Source organism: Cucurbita pepo, chromosome 18 (genome assembly GCF_057944985.1).
Source record: "Cucurbita pepo subsp. pepo isolate OVF chromosome 18, ASM5794498v1, whole genome shotgun sequence".
Lineage (NCBI taxonomy): Eukaryota > Viridiplantae > Streptophyta > Magnoliopsida > Cucurbitales > Cucurbitaceae > Cucurbita > Cucurbita pepo.
Window position 1 is genome coordinate 8,690,487 of NC_141815.1, and position 12,347 is coordinate 8,702,833.

Consider the following 12,347-nt stretch of genomic DNA (forward strand, 5'->3'; position numbering starts at 1 on the left):
GAATGAGCATATACTACTTGTAGTACTAGAAATTTGAACGGGTAGGACTAAATGGAAGGAGTATACACGACCTGTAGTACTAGAAATTTGAATAGGTCAAACTGAATGGAAGGAGTATGTACTACCATAGTTCTGTAACAGTTCAAGTCCACCGCTAGCAGATATTGTCCTCATTCGGCTTTCCCTTCTAGGCTTTCCCTTAAAGTTGTAAAACACGTCTACTAGGAAGAGGATTCCGCACCTTCATAAGAAATATTTCGTTTCCTTAGGTTTTTCCTTCTAGGCTTTCCCTCAAAGTTGTAAAACGCGTCTATTAGAGAGAGGATTCTACACCTTCCTAAGAAATATTTCGTTTCCCTCTCGAACCGACGTGAGATCTCACAAATTCTAAAAATTCTACTCGGTTTAGATGGACAGGCACGCCTTTCAAAAACCCATGCTTCTAATCTTGTAGTTACCCAACTCTTAATGATTCACCTAAAAACATAATTAAGTTTGAACAACTTCCCTTGTTGGTGATAGTAGAATTGAATTGGGTAGGCATTATGGGCGTGGAGAGTGGGGTGGCTCCACCACTCAATCCCACCGTAGATGGTGGCGCGGATTGAGGTGTGGGAAAAGGCCAGGAAAAAGCGCACGCTTAGGGAATGGAATCATGGGTGGTGGTTCTCTTAAAAGAGGATATGGACACACACACAGGTAAAACAGTGCCTGTATTTTATTTCAGAGCCCACGCCTTCCACCCCCTCTTCTCATTCTTTGTTTATTGTTTGTTCTGTCACCGACTCCAAATTGGGATCTGTGGGAACCAACCTTTCTTTAATTGTTTCTATAGATCTCAATTCCCAATGCATCATATATTATTAAAATTCCTTTTCTTCTCCTTCAATCTTCTTCATCCCTTGTATTTTAATGTAAATTTGGTCTCTTTCTTCTATTATTTCATTACAAATTTGCATCAAAAGTGTAGGAAAAGTTTTAAAAAGAGCCTCGTGGAAAGTAAGTTCGGGTATAGCTGCTTTTGAAGCCTATAAAGTAGAGGTCTAACTATGAGTTTAGTAGGGGTCTCTATGTAATTCTTGATCTACGGCTAAGGTTAGAAAGGTGGTAGACTTTCATTTTATGACTTTTGTGCGGTGCAAAGTAAGTTTCTTTTGTAGAGGTAGATAGGTGAGTTGAAAATAAGCGTAGATCTTGAGATTTTCGAATAGGTCAACCTTTCAAACTACTACTGGATTCCTCTTTTCTTAATTCTTACCCAGATAAAAATGTTTCTGGATTTGTCAAGAAAAGTTTTAAAAAGAGTCTCGTGGAAAGTAAGTTCGGGTATAGCTGCTTTTGAAGCCTATAAAGTGGAGGTCTAACTATGAGCTTAGTTGGGGTCTCTATGTAATTCTTAATCTGGTAGACTTTCGTTTTATTGCTTCGGACTCTGATCTATATGACTTATGTGTGGTACAAAGTAAGTTTCTTTCGTAGAGGCAGACAGGTGAGTTGAAAATAAGCATAGATCTAGAGATCTTCGAATAAGTCAACCTTTGAAACTACTATTGGATTCCTCTTTTCTTAATCTTTACCCCGATGAAAATTGGGCTGACTACCAAAAGTGTGACTTGAATCTGAACCTACTTAGCTTAGAGAAGATCATTTGGAAGTTAACCACAAGGAAATCGTTACTCATGAATGACTTAAATTCACTGTCTCCGAGAAACTCTACAATAATTTGTTTGTTCGATTAGTCTGAGATTTGTGTCTTGTCCACAAAATCCTTTAATAAGATAGATCGATCTCTTAAATATGTCATACTTGTTATATCCACTATCTTAAATGTCAAATTAGTTTAAATTAATTTATCTCTTGATACCATTATTTCTAGTAAATTTTTAGAGATACGACGAAGAATTAACAACCAATTAACAACCGGGAACGAAATATTTAAACAATATGGGTTTGTCATTAATGTGGGAGCCTAAGATCTTTGACTTCCAAGCTTCATTTGTTTGCTGTCATTTTTGACACTTTTCTGTATCATATCATTTATATTGCTATTTTGATGTGCTTTATTAATACATGTGCCATTATGTTGTATACTTCATATTCAAGTAATCATCATGTTGGGATCATTATTAAACCCTTCTTTTCTTTTGCTATTCTTTATTTAAATTAATAATTATTTAGTTTTTAATTATAGATCTCGATTTTAGTATCTCTATTCTTTTTTTTTGTATTAATTATAAATTTAATCCATGAATTTTGAGAAATATCTCTATTTAGTCCTTCAACTTTTAAAATTACGAAATTAGCCTCTGAATAATTCAGAATTTTGGGGTTATGTGTCATTTTCAGATATTAGTATTTACCCAATCTAAGCAAAAATGAGCTCAAGCTTACCGCAAGCAGAAATTGTCATATTTGAGCTTACCCTCAATGTCTTACTCGGGAGAGGTTTCCACACTCTTATAATGAATGTTTCATTCTCCACTCCAACCGATGTGGGATCTCACAATATTACTGTTAACAAATCACATAACGAACTAATCGAATTCAGTTGTAGATACTACAAAACTCAAACGTCTCAACCTCCAAGCTTAAATCATTCCTTAATAAGCGATACAAATCCTTTACCATCCAAGAAAATGGGGTATGATTTGGAGGGCCTACAACTATAATTTATAAAAAAAAAATATTGGATTGTAGCTCAAATTATTGAAGAGATTGGGATCATTGGGGGCAATAAAAGGAAGTAGTTTCTAAGGTGGGTTTAGAAGAATGGTCCATAATTTGCTGAAAGGGATGAACTGTCAATCACTTTTTAAATCCATCTTTTATTTATATTGAAAAAAAGTAAGGCAAGAAGAAGAAGAAGAAGAAGAAGAAGCATGATTAGTACCCAAAAGTGAGATCCTTTTTCCACTCTTTTTTGGGGCAAAAACAAAAAAAAAAAAACAAAAAGTGGGGTTATTTGAAAATATGAAAAGATGTAAGCCCTTTTTGGCAAATTGAGTGAAATGGGTCTTAGTGGACCTTTTTGATTGTGAGATGAAGATGAAGCCAGCTGAAAAGGCACCCAAAGGGAGGGTTGGTTTTGCCCTAATAATTAGTTTAATTATAGTGTTATTGGGATGATGCTGCTCTAAGTGGAGCCTTACCTACCATTGGTACACTTTTACGAGCATAGTTCAGTTGATAACAGGATTAGTTGTCATTTTAATGGTCGATGATTCAACCCTTGTTCTCTCGTTAGAGGGATTGTAAATTTGAACGTGGTTCAGTGGGTTAAGGTACTAGTTATCATCTCGACGATCCGATAGTTGGTGATTCAAATTCTAAATCCTTGTCTGTGAGATCACACATTGGTCGGAGAGGGAAAGGAAGCATTTTTTATAAGGGTGTGGAAACCTCTCCCTAGTAGACGTGTTTTAAAAATCGTGAGGCTGATGACGATACGTAACGGGCCAAAACGGATAATATCTGCTAATGGTGGGCTTGGACTGTTATATTGTCCTTGGATTAATAAGCACTCTCTGAAGAAGGGATGTGAATCCAAGTATAGTTTAGCGGTTAAAAGCACAGGTTATAATTGAGGATTCAATTAGTACTCTCCCAAGAGGGGTTGCAAGTCCAAGCCTCGTTCAGTGGATAAAGTTACTAGTTATCATTTGACCTATTAATGATTCAAACCCCGAACCCGTGTTCTTGGGTTAATTAGTACTTGCACGAGAGGGTCGTGAATCCAAGCATAGTTTAATGAAAAAAAAGCGATCGAAAATTCAAACCTTAAACCTTTGTCTTTGAATTAATCAACACTCTCACAGAAGTCTGAGTCCAAACATAGTTAGTGGATAAAAGCACTAGTTTTGATTCCAGCGGTGGATGATTCAAACTCGAACCTTAGCTGTATTTTGAAATGGGATGAAGATGAATCCTGAAACTCTATGTTGCAGATTACAAGCTCTCCATCCAAAAGCAAGTACGGTCGTAAACTTAGTCGAACTTGAACGAGATCTTTCTAATATACCTAGAAAGCCCTCGTTGAATAGTGAATAACTTGATTATGACATGAAATATAATGAGATGAAAAGGTAAAGTCTTTATGGGGTGGTTGGGGAGGGTAGCACTATGGATGAATAGTTGTATCCAACAATGGAGAGAGGAAAAGGAAGCAGAAGCAGCCATAATCTGCCACCTTTTTTTCTTCTCAATCAAAGATGCTTCAATTCCCATTAATTTACCAAAAACGTCTCTCAAACCGAGTGTTAGAGCTCGAGTTTCAAAATCCCGAGTGATGTAACAATTCAAGTCCACCGTTAGTAGATATTATCCGCTTTAGCCTGTCAGGTATCGTCGTCACCTCACGATTTTAAAACGCATCTACTAGAGAAAGGTTTCTACACTTTTATAAGAAATGTTTCATTCCCTTCTCCAACCTATGTAAGATCTCACAATCCACCCCCATGGGGCCAACGTCCTTGCTAGCACACCACTTAGTATCTGGTTCTGATATCATTTGTAACAGGCTAAGTCCACTATTAGCAGATATTGTCTGGTTTGGCCCGTTACGTATTACTGTTAGGCTCACGATTTTTAAAACGTGTCTGGTAGAAAGAGATTTCTACACGCTTATAAGGAATGTTTCGCTCTCCTCTCTAACTGATGTGAAATCTCACAAATGGTTAGATTTATATAACTTAAATTATAGTTTATGAAGCTATATTATAGTGTTTATTGGTTCAAAAATTTTAAAAATATGTAGTTAAAAAGACGTTTTCTTTAAAGGTATTTCCTCGGAAGAAGAAGTTCAAACAAATGGTCTAAAGAACGCGATCACATAAACAGAATTTGTGCAAACACGATATATCAGAGCCAGACACCAGACTATGTGCTGGCAAGGAGGCTGTTCCCCGACGGAGGTAAACACGAGGCGGTGTGCCAGTAAGGCTGCTAGTCCCAGAAGGGGGTGGATTGTAATGTCCCACATTGGTTGGGGAAGAGAACAAAAACACTATGTATAAAGGTGTGGAAACCTTCCATTAGTAGACGCATTTTAAAGTCTTGAGGAAAAACCAAGAAGAAGAAGCTCAAAGAGGACAATTCTAGTAGCTGTGGATCTGGGCCGTTACACGACATGAACACAACTTACTAATTGGATATTGATACATTGAGAACACATTATTTTCTTTTTAATTATTTTTAGATAATATTAAAGAAAAATACAAAATACATTTTTTTCACTAATTATCAAAAATAATTTAGAAAACCCTAAATAAAAATTTAATTGGTCATGGAATTTACCCAATTTTATTTTAAATTTAAATTACATAAAATCCAATAAACCATTGGGCCCACTTAAGCCCAATAAAGACAAAGCCCAACATGTAATGGGTAAAGTACCATTTGAAGCCCATATTTCAAAAAATAATGGCCCAATCTTTTGAAGCCCAACTAATTCATCCATTTACCAATTCCATAATTTTTTTAGAAAAAAATAAATTCATATATTATATATAAATATAATTTTTTTAAACTCTTAATATTCTATTGTGATAAATTAGTAAATTTTTTAAATATAAAATTAAATATTAAATATTTGTTAAACAGTTTTTAAGTTTCAAATTTAACTTTTTTTTTTTTTGGAAAAAATAGGATATATATGTAAAATTACCCTTTTGGCCCAAATAAATATAAGGCCCAAGCACCTTTTCCAGTCATTCTTCTGCTGCGATATTCTTCTTTCGCTTGCCGGATTGCTTCTCAGCCGCTGACCGGAGAACCGACGCTTTGCAATTGAGGTTTCAGCCATGGCTACGTTGGATTCCGATGTGCCTATGGTTCCCGCGGGTGAGGCTTCGAGTAGTGCTGGCCCTTCGTCTTCCAAAAAACCTAAGCGATTTGAGATCAAAAAGTGGAATGCTGTCGCTCTCTGGGCTTGGGGTACTTTCAAACCCTAATTTCAACTTCTCCGATTTCTGATTGATTCCTTTCGCGTTTGGATGTTTCTGACTGATTCTTGTTGGTGTCGTAACGCAATTGTGATTTACTTGTGCAGATATTGTTGTTGATAACTGTGCAATTTGTAGGAATCACATCATGGATCTCTGTAAGTTGAAACAATTTTTAGGGTTTTCAATGTTCGTTTTTTAATCTTTAATTCTAGATTCTGTTTTGGATGGTAATTTGATGTTTCTGACTATTGTTTACATACGATTTGTTTGGTGTTTAGGCATTGAATGTCAAGCGAATCAGGCGAGTGCCACTAGTGAGGAATGTACCGTCGCCTGGGGTATGCTATTACGCCTCTTTTCTAAAACCTTAATATTGATTTTAGTTTCCTTGTTTGAGATGGTTTGGGAGCTCTGCGTGCTATATGTTCTTTCCTTTTCTGTGAAATATGACCGATGTTCGTGCATTTTGCAATAGATATTAATCTCATTGACTGGAAAATCATCCTGAGCTACTAATTTTTCTTAATTAAACTGCTAAACAATTCCAATTGTCTTGTTGAATGGACCTTTCTTTAAACTTCCAAAGTTTCATATCAATCTAGAATTTGCGGTGGTTATTTGTCTTTGTCATTTGATCTCGTGTTATTGTGGCATTTTCTTTTGGGGATTTGGCCTTTATCTGCCTCTGTGTTATGGGCTTGCTCTTGATTAAGATTCTTGTTTGCAGGGGTATGCAACCATGCTTTTCACTTCCACTGCATTAGTCGTTGGCTGAAGACTCGCCAAGTTTGTCCATTGGGTATACTTTATAAGCTTTAATGGGTCTAATTCATAAAACTGTATGAAATTCTGCTTCTTCTTGATTAAGCTTTTGTTATGTTCTTCAGATAACAGCGAATGGGAGTTCCAGAAGTATGGACATTAGGACACCTTCATACCGCTGCAATGCCAAAGGTCAGACAAAATACTCTACTTGAAATGTCTAATTGTTGCAAATCTGAACCAATGTCCAATCCCCAAATCCTGTTGTGTTCAATTGTGTGCCTTTTCATATCCGAAGCAGATTAAGATGAGTACTTTATTCACAATGTGAACCTTAGACATTACACTACAAGTATTGAGTTAAATGTTTACATTCCTTATTAAATATCTTGATGAAAGTTCTTTCTTCCTGTGAGCTTCTACTATGGCTTTATTGAATTAGTTATTTGAAATGGGATTGTGGATACTTGTATCATAGGGGAGCAATGTCCTAAGGTCAATCATTATATTTTTATAAAGTTATTCGTCGACAGTCAATAAGCGACAAATTGACAATGCTAGATATGGTGTTTTAGCTTGTTTGGTGTCTTTTTGTAACGACTCAAGCCCACTGCTAGTTGATAGTCCTTTTTGGGCTTTTCCTTTCTAGCTTTCCTTCAAGATTTTTAAAACCTGGATGCTAGGGAGAGGTTTCCAGACCCTTATATATAATTTTTTTGGTTTTTCCTTTCTAGCTTTCCCTCAATGTTTTTAAAACGGGTATGCTAGGGAGAGGTTTCCACGCTCTTATAAATAATTTTTTGGGCTTTTCCTTTCTAGCTTTCTCTCAAGGTCTTTAAAACGTGTATGCTAAGGGGAGGTTTCCACACCCTTAATGTTACGTTCTGATGTGGGACCTCACACTTTTCAATATAGTTTTCATTGGTTAAAAGTTTCAATCTAGTCTATACGTTCTATCTTTTTTCAATCATATTCTTCCGTTGATGTGCATGTTAGGATTGATGGATTGGTTGATTAATCTTAAGGAGAAAAGTATCTAATTTGCTCCATTTTCTTAAGGAATTGGATCATCTCAAGGAGGAAAGTATCTAATTCTTCTGTTTTCTCAAGGAATTGGCCAAGGCTTATAGCGACAAGCCCCCAAAGACGTATTCTCAAAACGTAGTCGTTTGTGTATTCGTTGTTCTACATCGCTAAAATAGTGATTGCAAATGTAAAAAGGGCATTTTTGGTATTTTAAAAATAAAATGTTCCCACTAATTTGTCAAAAAAGACAAAATTTGACTTCGACATAATAGAGTTGAATAATTCAACCTGTTTGATATTACCTCAAAGTTTCAAAACAAGTTTAAGAATTAAAATAGAATGAAATTGAAAATGCATAAATCAAAATAATGTTCCTTTGTTGGTACAACCCATCTAAGATTAAAATATATTATTATTAATTTATTTTAAATATCAATTAGTTGGTGGGGCCCACTCCACATATTTTCAAACTTATATATAAAGACATGACATGTTGGACTTATCCTAAAGTAATATGTTTTTCTTTTTTGTGTTTTATTTGTAAAGTTGTATTGCTCTAATAATTCATTCTTTTTTTTCTCAACATAATTATCTAAAATTGCAAATGATTTTATTAATATATATATATATATATATATTTATGTGTATATATAATATATAAGCTAAGAGCACTAAGAACACTAGTATAATGATTTAGAATGAAAGCGTGACGAAACGCACTTCAAAAATACTTTTAAAAAGCAGAACAAACATTAAAATATATATACTTTTTGATAAAGCACTTATTATTAAAATATTTTTACTAGACTCAACATTCTTAAATTTCATCTAAACGTGCTAAAGTGAGCATTCAGTAATAGTTTACATGTATTTTTTTGTTTGAGAACGAAAAATTTTGGACTGGAAAAATCACTATCTCGACAAAATTAAAGGGTTAAAGCCATAAAAAAAAGTCTTCCGCTTGAATCAAAGAACAAACGTCTATGTTATTCAAAAAAACCCGAACCAACCCAACTTTATACAGTTGAGTTCATTATTTAATCATGATGGCTCGAGTTGGAAAAAACCTACCATTCGGACAATTATATTAAATTTAAAAAAATGTTTCAACTCGATAACCTAAAGACATCATATTTAAAAAATATATGACGTTAGAAGGGTACAATAGTAATTTCACAAAGTTTACTTATTCGTACTTCTAAAATTGAGGGTTAAAAATATTAATAGGGTTGGTGAGTTGTCTCATTTGAATTGGTCCTTTTCTCCCCTAAACTTCAAATATTTATATTATAATAGTCATCTAAATTTTTTATTTTTTATTTAATAAAATTTTTAATTAGTTTAAATTAATAAAAAATTAACGGGGTCTAATAATATAAAATTGATGAGGACTCTAAAGTTATAATTTTGTCATCAATAAATTAGTAAATTTTAAATAATTTATTATACACAAAATTAAAATTTTGAGAATCTATTGAATATATGATTGAAAGTATATTGAGATATCAAATCTTTTTTAGATAAAAAAGGAAAAAATTATAACAAATGAAATTCCGCGCACAGTATTTCTAACTACATATCTGATCATTTACACGAGTGTTCCAAATCCAACGACCTTAAGGTCTTCGGTCGCCGTTGCCACCTCTAGGGTGCAACACTGAGCTCGTCGGCCGTCGGTTGGCGTTCCTCACCCCATTTTCAGGTAATGAATTCGGCGATCTGAGCTGTCGGAGATGATGATTTTGTCCTCTATGATGACCATTTTCCTGATGCCCTCCGTCGTTCACTTTCTTCTTCTCTTCTTTCGGAGTTTCGCTTCCCTTCGATGTTGGAGTCTTCTCCGACATCTCGAAAACAAAAGTTCCAATAGGCATGTCTTGATAATCCTTTAATGGCTCCAAGATTTTCACCACTTCGTTGATCGTCGGCCGTTGCTTCGGGCGTTGACTCAAACATTGGTATGCCAATGCCGCTGCCTTTCTTGCTCCAATCTCCGAGTACTGTCCTTCTAGTCTCGAGTCCATGATTCGGCCCAACTTTCTGGGATCATTCAACATTGACCTAGCAAACTCAACCAAATTCTGCTCTCGATGTGGCCGATTCTTCTCTAACGACCGTCGTCCCGTCAACAACTCCAAAAGAACCACACCAAAACTATAGACATCACTCATAGCCGTCAAATGACCTAAAAAAACAAACAACATTAAACAATGTTTCTACAACTAAACAGTTACCAACCAAGAACTAATAGATCGATCAAACTCACCTGTCATAACGTACTCGGGAGCAGCATAGCCTTCAGTGCCCATGACTCGGGTCGAGACATGGGTGTCGTCTCCATCGGGGCCATCTTTAGCGAGCCCGAAATCGGAAAGCTTTGCGTTGTAATCGGAATCCAACAAGATGTTGGAAGCTTTGAAATCTCTGTAAATTACTGGTTTTGCTGCTCCATGAAGGAAGGCCAGTCCCTTGGCAGCTCCTAAAGCTATTTTCATTCTAGTTGACCATGGCAGTGACACTGAAAATCCTGTAAAAATAATTAAAATAATAATAACTAATCAATTATCCATTAATAAATTTTTTTAAAAAAAAAACCCCATTTATTTTAAAATTATTTTTTAAAAAAATAAAAAATTTAAGAATTACTTACTTCTAAAGAGCTGGTTCTCTAAGCTGCCCCTTGGCATGTACTCATAAACCAACACCCTGTGTTCATCTTCACAGCAATATCCAATCAATTTCACTAGATGTGGATCTCGCAATTGTCCCAAAAAAATCACCTCCGTCTACAAAAACCGAAAAGAAAGTGAGATTGTATCGTGTACGATAAGATAACTACAAATGTTCGTTTAATCTATAGGAGCCCATTTCAAACGGAGTGGAGAATCTATGTTTAAACCGAAAATATGAGATGGGTCGGGAGAGATTTCTCCCTATTAGCTAAATAGGGTTTGAGATGAAAATTACATTTCATGTCCCTATCCCTGCCCCGACCCTGCTCAAATTTTCGTTCAAATGTGAGAGAGGTTAGGGAGAGATTTCTCCTCGTTAGTTAAAACGGGTTGGAGACGAAAATTACATTTCATGCCCCTACCCTTGCCCCGACCTTGCTCAAATCTTCATTCAGTTGCGAGAGGGGTCGGGGAGAGATTTCTCCCTGTTAACTAAACAGGGTTGGAGACAAGAATTACATTTCATATCTCCATCCTTGCTCAAGGTCGGGGTGAGATTTCTTCCAATTAGCTAAACAGGATTGGAGACGAGAATTACATGTCCTTATCCCTATTCGACCCTACTCAAATGTCTGTTCAAATGCAAGAGGGGTCAGGGAGAGATTTCTCCCGATTAGCTAAACAGAGTTGGAGACGAGAATTACATGTCCCTATCCCTATTCGACCCTGCTCAAATCTCCGTCCAAATGCAAGAGGGGTCAGGAAGAGATTTCTCCCGATTAGCTAAACAGGGTTGGAGACGAAAATTACATTTCATATCCTCATCCCTTCTCCGACCCTGCTCAAATCTCCACTCAGTTACCAAAGAGGTAAGGGAAAGCTTTCTCCCTTAGCTAAACTGGGTTGGAGACAAGAATTACATTTCATATCTCCATCCCTACCTCGATCCTCCTCAAATCTCCGTTCCACCTATATATACACACACATACATACATATCGAGATTAGCTCAAGTTTTTTCAAAACGACTTACCAACCACTCGCGGTGGCCTTGAGATCCATCCAAGTCCAAGAGCTTGACAGCAACAGGCTGAGCCTTGAGACCGAACCGAAGCTTGTCGTCAATGAACCCCTTATAGACCGGTCCGAAGCCACCTTCTCCGAGGAAGTTACCGGTTGAGAAGCTCTGAGTCATAACCTTAATCTCTCCCAAAGTGAACATGTGAATATTGCAGCCAGCCAGAGATACAGACAGATCCTCCGAAAGAACAGAATTTGGATTGCTCAAATCCACCATAGAAAGCCTAGTGAAAGAACTCTGCTTCGCCGCCACCCTCTTCGCGGCCTTCGCCGGCAACCCGCCGCAGCAGAACGACGGCACAAACGACCTCCATGATACCTTCTTCTTCATCGATCCGAATTTGAGATGAAATTAAATGAAATTAAATGAAATTAGATGAGAGAATTTGAAGAAAATTTGAATTTATAGAGAAAATACAGAGAGAAGAAACAAGCATGCAGCTTCTTCAATGGCGTCTCCATTAAATAAATTAATTAATAATTTTTTAATTTTTTAATTTTGAATAATTCCGCAATACCGTGTATATATTATTATTTATAAATATTATGTGAATTGTGTCGGATGAAATGGAATGAAAGGTCAAAAGTCAAAATACGGTTTGAAAGCAAAATGACGTGGCTACCCCTTTGACTTTTTTTATTTTATTTTTATTTTGGAAGAAAAAGGGATTAAATTATTGGTTGATTTTGTCTACTTTGAAAATCTAGATGATCAAAAGAACTTTCCTATTTATTTTCTTTTTTTTTTTAAGACCTTATTTAATATTTTATGAAGCTTCGTTCATATTCAAAAAAAATATCGAAGAAAATAAAAACAAAATCATGTTAAATCTAAAAAAAGTAATCGAGCTAAACTTGTCCCCGAGA

The 12,347-nt window shown here is 35.8% G+C and overlaps 2 protein-coding genes across 2 annotated transcripts; one reads left to right on the forward strand and one right to left on the reverse strand.

Annotated features, from left to right (window-relative positions):
- The first annotated feature begins 5,697 nt into the window (after nt 1-5,697).
- On the forward strand, nt 5,698-7,114 carry LOC111779645 (RING-box protein 1a). Its single transcript, XM_023659736.2, has 5 exons — nt 5,698-5,931; nt 6,047-6,097; nt 6,221-6,280; nt 6,670-6,741; nt 6,830-7,114. The coding sequence occupies exons 1-5, from the start codon at nt 5,799-5,801 to the stop codon at nt 6,865-6,867; spliced, it is 354 nt and encodes a 117-aa protein (XP_023515504.1). The 5' UTR covers nt 5,698-5,798; the 3' UTR covers nt 6,868-7,114.
- A 2,090-nt stretch (nt 7,115-9,204) lies between these two features.
- LOC111780469 (serine/threonine-protein kinase RIPK) lies at nt 9,205-11,847 on the reverse strand. The gene is made up of 4 exons (XM_023660889.2): nt 11,434-11,847; nt 10,381-10,516; nt 9,997-10,257; nt 9,205-9,915 (listed from the first exon to the last, which is right to left on the reverse strand). Exons 1-4 carry the CDS (start codon nt 11,809-11,811, stop codon nt 9,347-9,349), a joined length of 1,344 nt encoding a protein of 447 aa, XP_023516657.2. The 5' UTR covers nt 11,812-11,847; the 3' UTR covers nt 9,205-9,346.
- Nucleotides 11,848-12,347: the final 500 nt, after the last annotated feature.